The following is a 7,461-nucleotide window of genomic DNA, read 5'->3' as shown; positions in this document are numbered from 1 at the left end:
CAAGATTGAAGACTTCGTCCCGTGTCCGGATGGGACTTTCCTTGGCGTGGAAGGCAAGCTAGGCGATGCGGATACTCAAGATCTCCTACCATTGTAGCCGACTCTGTGTAACCCTAACCCTATCCGGTGTCTATATAAACCGGAGGGTTCTAGTCCGTAGGACAACCATCTTCATACACAATCATACCATAGGCTAGCTTCTAGGGTTTAGCCTCCTTGATCTCGTGGTAGATCTACTCTTGTACTACCCATATCATCAATATTAATCAAGCAGGAGTAGGGTATTACCTCCATCGAGAGGGCCCGAACCTGGGTAAAAACATCGTGTCCCTTGTCTCCTGTTACCATCCGGCCTTGACGCACAGTTCGGGACCCCCTACCCGAGATCCACCGGTTTTGACACCGACAGTGGAGCTTTCAGTTGGTGTGGTTCTAAACAAAGCGTCGTGGCGGGATCTACATGTGAAGCAGAGTACATAGCTGCTTCGGAAGAAGCAAACGAAGGAGTCTGGATGAAGGAGTTCATATCCGATCTAGGTGTCATACCTAGTGCATCGGGTCCAATGAAAATCTTTTGTGACAATACTGGTGCAATTGCCTTGGCAAAGGAATCCAGATTTCACAAGAGAACCAAGCACATCAAAAGATGCTTCAATTCCATCAGGGATCTAGTCCAGGTGGGAGACATAGATATTTGCAAGATACATACGATCTGAATGTAGCAGACCCGTTGACTAAGCCTCTTTCACGAGCAAAACATGATCAGCACCAAGGCTCCATGGGTGTTAGAATCATTACTGTGTAATCTAGATTATTGACTCTAGTGCAAGTGGGAGACTGAAGGAAATATGCCCTAGAGGCAATAATAAAGTTATTATTTATTTCCTTATATCATGATAAATGTTTATTATTCATGCTAGAATTGTATTAACCGGAGACATAATACTTGTGTGAATACATAGACAAACTAAACGTCACTAGTATGCCTCTACTTGACTAGCTCGTTGATCGAAGATGGTTATGTTTCCTAACCATAGACATGTGTTGTCATTTGATTAACGGGATCACATCATTAGGAGAATGATGTGATTGACATGACCCATTCCATTAGCTTAGCACCCGATCGTTTAGTATGTTGCTATTGCTTTCTTCATGACTTATACATGTTCCTATGACTATGAGATTATGCAACTCCCGTTTTCCGGAGGAACACTTTGTGTGCTACCAAACGTCACAACGTAACTGGGTGATTATAAAGGTGCTCTACAGGTGTCTCCAAAGGTACATGTTGGGTTGGCGTATTTCGAGATTAGGATTTGTCACTCCGATTGTCGGAGAGGTATCTCTGGGCCCTCTCGGTAATGCACATCACTTAAGCCTTGCAAGCATTGCAACTAATGAGTTAGTTGCGAGATGATGTATTACAGAACGAGTAAAGAGACTTGCCAGTAACGAGATTGAACTAGGTATTGGGATACCGACGATCGAATCTCGGGCAAGTAACATACCGTTGACAAAGGGAACAACGTATGTTGTTATGCGGTCTGACCGATAAAGATCTTCGTAGAATATGTCGGAGCCAATACGAGCATCCAGGTTCCGCTATTGGTTATTGACCGGAGACGTGTCTCGGTCATTTCTACATTGTTCTCGAACCCGTAGGGTCCGCACGCTTAACGTTACGATGACAGTTTCATTATGAGTTTATATATTTTGATGTACCGAAGGTTGTTCGGAGTCCCGGATGTGATCACGGACATGACGAGGAGTCTCGAAATGGTCGAGACATGAAGATTGATATATTGGAAGCCTATGTTTGGACATCGGAAGTGTTCCGGGTGAAATCGGCATTTTACCGGAGTACCGGGAGGTTACCGGAACCCCCCGGTAACCTAATGGGCCTTAATGGGCCTAGTGGAGGAAGAGGAGAGGAGGCCTAGGGGCTGCCGCGCGCCCCTCCCCCCCCCCCCCCCCCCCCAAGTCCGAATTGGACAAGGAGGGGGGCGGCGCCCCCCCCCCCTTTCCTTTTCCCCCTCTCCTCCTTCCCCCCAAGTCCTAATCCAACTAGGGAAAGGGGGGAGTCCTACTCCCGGTAGGAGTAGGACTCCTCCGGCGCGCCTCCTCCTAGGGCCGGCCGCACCCCCCCTTGCTCCTTTATATACGGGGGCAAGGGGCACCTCTAAACACACAAGTTGATCTTCGTGATCGTTCTCATAGCCGTGTGCGGTGCCCCCCTCCACCATAATCCTCGATAATATTGTAGCGGTGCTTAGGCGAAGCCCTGCGACTGTAGAACATCAAGATCGTCACCACGCCATCGTGCTGACAGAACTCTTCCCCGACACTTTGCTGGATCGGAGTCCGGGGATCGTCATCGAGCTGAACGTGTGCTAGAACTCGGAGGTGTCGTAGTTTCGGTGCTTGATTGGTCGGGCCGTGAAGACGTACGACTACATCAACCGCGTTGTCATAACGCTTCCACTTTCGGTCTACGAGGGTACGTGGACAACACTCTCCCCTCTCGTTGCTATATATCACCATGATCTTGCGTGTGCGTAGGAAATTTTTTGAAATTACTACGTTCCCCAACATCCTCGAGCAGTCGAAGCGGTTGACACACAGGATGTCATCAGCCGGTGATGGGTAGCTTTTTTCAAAAAAAAAATTCCTTTTGTTTTCTTTTTTTGGTTTTTTATTGAAAATTTATAAATTTGTTTTTTACAGGCAAGAACTTCTCAAGTTTGTAACCTTTTTAACATTTGTGAACTTCTTTTAAGTTATGGAACATTTTTTCAATTATTTTTTAAATTTTCCAAATTAATGGTTTTTTGTATATATAAAATTCTTAAAATTTTGAAGTTTGTGAACATTTTTCAAATTCGTGCTTTTTTCAAATGTGAAAACTTTTTGATATTCATTAAAGAATCTCAAATCTGTGAAATTTTTTCAAATTCACGAACATTTTTTATTTCCATAAACATATTTTAAATTTAGGAAACCGGTTGCCATTGTTTTCTTTCTTCAATGCGCCTAGTAAGCAGAGGCCGCCGTGCGGTGGCCAGAAAGCGTGGGATTCCAAAGGATGTCGTTCTCAGTGAGCTCATCAAGATGGACCTCGTCGAGAAGCATCCAAAGGGTGAAGAACTATTTAATATGTTAGATGGAAACAATAGTGGAAGGAGGTTTGATCTTGAGGATCTAAGCGTTACTCTTGAGGGCCTCCCGCACCTTTCAATTCTTCCGTGCAGAGGCCTCGTATATGAGTGGAGAGATGTCCTTGGGCTTACGGCCAAGAAGTCAAGGAGAGTCCCAGAACGGCGTCCTTGCGCCGTTTTCAACGATGATGGTGGTAGAGGCATAGAAAAAGTTGAGGTCTTCCTCGTCACACGGGTTTCCATGCCCAACCCACAACTTAGTGGACGCCTTCCATTCAAACCAAGGCCAACACAAATGCAAAGCATGCGCAAACTAGTTTTTTAGTTTCCCTATGTACCAACTGGAAATACAAGGTTCAAAAATAAAACTGGAAATACATCATGTGATCCGTTGGCTAATTGTCCTTGTCAATTTTGGGGTATGAAATTAATGTTATCTATATTTGGACACATGTTAATGCATTTAATGTGATTAATTTGGCGCCATATTCTTAATGGCATTCCTAAATTAACATATCGGATTGGTATCAACCCAGTATAAAAAGGCTTGACATTTCATATCTTCTCCATCTCATCCTACAACCGGGACAACTATCAGCAGCATCTTGTGTCAACACCATACTAAGCCAAGATGAGGGTAACCCTTATGCTACTCCTGACCCTCACGTTTCTCGTGCTACCATCAGGTACAGTATATTCTTATAGTACCTTGCTTAATGATTTTTCTCCATCAATTTTGCCAATAACAATGGTTTTTTTTCCTCTTCCTGCCGATTGGTATATTTCAGATGCTGAAACAACTTGTAGTTCCAGGGATTGGCCCCCGGGGGGTACAGCGTGTGATAGAAGCGAGTGTGAGGACAAATGTAAGAACTATTATAATGACTATTACCAGCATTCTACTTGTGTAGGTCTCTGTAGTTGGACTTCCATCTGTACAGACAATGGGTGCCATTGCTCAATTTGTGATGATCACAGCCATCCATTCGGGCACTGAATAAACTGATCCTAACTATGTATCCTGAAATGGTTTCCTCATTGAAATAAGAGAGATATTAATTGCAATGGTTTAGCACACGCTTGTAACAATCCCACAATATGTGTTGAATTCTTGCATGCGTAGACTACAGACATTGACATTCCAATCAGTGGCGGCTCCAGGAAATGAAGGCTGGGTATTCACCCAAAATTTTTTTTGCTCTAAATATAGTATAGTATGAACCAAACAACAGACCACTAGCAATATATGAACAAAACAACACTAGGATTGCTCTCAACCTCAACAGAAAGAGAAGTTGGTGTGGATGTAGAGGTAATTTTCTTTGCCTTTGAAGATATGTCCCACAATTGAAATAAGGTAACATCCTTCTTTCTCATCTACATCACAATCACATAAAACAAAGTAAAATCAGTGGCAATGTGGCATGGACCGGTCAACATTGGACAAACAAGCAATTCAATTTCAGTTTACTTGCAATCACTGAAAAAAGCTACAGATTTGTGGGAAAACAGAGGGAAACAATACCTTCAGTAGACCGGGGGCGGAGGTGAGCGTAAGGGCCGGGGTCCGGGGAGCAGGGGACGCCGGAGGCGGACTGGTGCCTGGCGGAGCGCCGGAGCACCGGAGCCGCGCCGCTGCTGAAGCCGGACCGGAGGGCGAACGGGCGAGGGCAGGCCGGCAGCGGCAGGGGAGGGAGAGGCGGAGAGCCTGAGCTAGAGAGGGCCGGCCGGAGCGCGGAGGGGAGGGGACCGAGCCACCGAGGTCCGAGGGGCGAGCCGGTGAGGGAGGCAGGAGAGGGCCGGCGGAGCCGGATCTAGGGGAGGCTGAATCGGGGTCGGGGGAGGGAGCTAGCAGTTAGGTTAGGGAAGGGGATCGATTGGAGGCTGGAGCTGCTACTCGCGCGCGTAACCAGACACCGAGTCTGGTCATGTGCGTAGCTGCCGTGGCATATTTCCAGATTCTACCGTATAGCGTATACATATTATATGTAGTAATTTTTTTCGACGTGAAATTCTTGGGTATTCCAGGGAAGTCCTAGGAATACCCCCAGCGCCGCCACTGATTCCAATGGGTACTTGAACGGAGTCTCAAGGACACCTTTGCCTTCCAGCCGTGTCTCAAAGGCGCCTTCTTTCGGAACAGCGTCCTTGGATATGAGAGAAAGGAAGGAAGGAAAAACTTGTCGTCATCGATGGATGGATCGCTCGCTCGCGGGTGCTCCTTTGTTTTTGGTTTGTCCAAAAAATTAAATCAAATCGAATTGAAAGGATGATGCCTAGCTTGACCTCGATGATGCTCCTTTTCCTCATTTTCTCAAGCATATAAACAGATATGAAAAAGATTTATTCTGATGAAACGGAGACACAAGCACAAAAAACATGTACAATTGTCAATCTGTAAATGGTCGTAGCCCAGAAAGTATGATGCTGCTGAATGGTGTCTTGCTCACGAGGATTTAACAACCATGCTGGTGCATTAATGATTTGTCTTCACACACCAAGTAGTCGAAAATGTGATCCTACTCCTCCTTTTGGCAACTTAATTACCTGGTACTTTTCACTCAAATTTGTTCTGTAAAAGATAATCACCGCTTATGATTCATTGCTAAAATTCTTCCTTTTTTACGGAAATACTGAGAAGAATAAATCTGAGTGTCTGAGTGTGAGTATTACCTCTAAAGAATTATATAAATTAAAGGCCGATGCTAGGAGCCGGCGCACCAGCCGATTTTTTTTTGGCCGGTCGGCCCACAACCGCTCGATTCAACCCATGTGACCGTTCGATTGGATCCGTGCATCGTCTTCTTCCTTTCCCTATCGTCTTCAATTCAGATCCAGCGTCCCCCCCTCCATCCCCCGCATCGGTGGGCGTCGGCCGCCTGCGACGCCGCGCTCATCCCTAGGTCACCCCACTTGTCGGCCGCCCACGTCGCCGATTTTTTGTCGAAAGAGACCCTCTTCCCACTGGAATTGCCAAAAGAGACCTCCTGCGGACGAAATTGACAAAAGAGACCCCCTCACTAGTGGCGGCAGGCGACACCTGTCACCTGCTGCCACGCCATGAGGCGGCGGGCCCGACCGCCACCGCAGGAGGCGGCCGCGCGGGGCACAACGGCCTTCGTATAGTGCAGCGTGCCGCGACGGAACGGGCCGAGCCAGGTAGGCCCGGCCGCCACCGGGTGAGGCGGCCGCCGCTGCCGCTGTCACTCCCCGGCCGACACGGCCTGCTGCGCGCGGGCCGAGCAGGTGGGCCACGCCGCCACCAGCCGAGGCGGCACGTCTTGTGCTGCTGCACGCGCCACAGTGCGCAAACGCCGCTGATTCCGAGGCGCGACAGCGACACTGACGGCGGTGACTCCGACGCGCGGGAATATGGACCCTGATGCCCTGCTTTTGGTTCTTTCGCCCGGGAATCAGTCCTGCCTTTGCTTCTTTTGCCTCAGCGGATGCGATGGCACTGGGAATCCGATGCTGCGGGAAACTGTTGTGCCGACACTACAGGGATCCTAAATTTCCCCCCTTAATTTTCTCGCCATCATTTATCGTCTGAGCTTATAAAAGGAGACACTGAGGCTCTCGTCCAGCCATCCTCGAAATCGGCACTGCGCAAAGTGTGTAACACATTTTTTCAGTCGGTATAAGTTTGCCTTGCTCGGATCAAAGCATTAGGCCGAGGAAAATGAAGAATGCAAGTTTTCCTCCGGGGGTGGCAGTCCTGCGGTGTTGGTGTGGCAATCTTTGCAAGGTGAAGGAGGTTACGGATTTTTCAGATTGGTTGGGCATGAAGTTCTTCATGTGCGCCAATTATGAAGAAGATCCACCCATAGCTATTTCAGAGTACGACAAGCCTCCGGTATGCTTTAACCATCACAAATAGATATTGTTGGTATTTTGATAGATTATTTAATAACATTCTTGTTTCTTGTTGTAGTCTCCTCCGCCTCTGTGCATGTACTATCGTTGGATTGACACGGAGATGCCGGCTTGGGCAGTGACTGAGATTCGTGAAAGAAGTCGCCGTGCACGGAATAGTTTCTATGTGGAAGAGCGACGCGAGAAGACGGAAGCTGAGGAGAAAGCGAGGCAAGAGAGAGAGTTAAAAGAATACTATGCGGAGCAACACCGGTTTTTTCAGGATTTAGGAAAGAAAAACAGGGAAGAGGCTCGTCGCATGGAGGAGCAGGAACGACAGCGAAAGGAGGCTCGTGAGGCGGAGAGGCAGAGAAAGAAAGAAAGGGCTCGTCAGGCCAAGGCAGCAGAAGAAGCTGGCGATGAAAAAGGAAAATATCCACGTTGGACTCAGTAG

At 47.6% G+C, this 7,461-nt stretch overlaps 1 protein-coding gene and 2 long non-coding RNA genes across 3 annotated transcripts; 2 read left to right on the top strand and 1 right to left on the bottom strand.

Moving 5' to 3' along the window:
• Positions 1-2,989: 2,989 nt before the first annotated feature.
• On the top strand, positions 2,990-4,220 carry LOC125540203 (uncharacterized). The gene is made up of 2 exons (XR_007297243.2): positions 2,990-3,841; positions 3,944-4,220. It is a non-coding gene; the product is annotated as an uncharacterized LOC125540203 (long non-coding RNA).
• Positions 4,221-4,320: 100 nt separating this feature from the next.
• Positions 4,321-5,080, bottom strand: LOC125540195 (uncharacterized). The gene is made up of 2 exons (XR_007297240.2): positions 4,681-5,080; positions 4,321-4,532 (listed from the first exon to the last, which is right to left on the bottom strand). It is a non-coding gene; the product is annotated as an uncharacterized LOC125540195 (long non-coding RNA).
• A 143-nt stretch (positions 5,081-5,223) lies between these two features.
• LOC147992998 (uncharacterized) lies at positions 5,224-7,461 on the top strand. Its single transcript, XM_087539194.1, has 3 exons — positions 5,224-5,227; positions 6,788-7,008; positions 7,087-7,461. Exons 1-3 carry the CDS (start codon positions 5,224-5,226, stop codon positions 7,459-7,461), a joined length of 600 nt encoding a protein of 199 aa, XP_087395320.1.

This window comes from Triticum urartu, chromosome 1A, assembly GCF_056163025.1.
Source record: "Triticum urartu cultivar PI428250 chromosome 1A, HENAU_Tu73, whole genome shotgun sequence".
NCBI classification, from domain to species: Eukaryota; Viridiplantae; Streptophyta; class Magnoliopsida; order Poales; family Poaceae; genus Triticum; species Triticum urartu.
Note: the sequence above shows the minus strand (reverse complement) of the source record. Positions and strands in the feature narration are given on the sequence as shown.

Coding starts and splice junctions, on each gene's coding strand:
- LOC147992998 (XM_087539194.1), top strand. Junction 7,009..7,086: donor CAGAGTACGACAAGCCTCCG/GTATGCTTTAAC, acceptor TTCTTGTTGTAG/TCTCCTCCGCCTCTGTGCAT.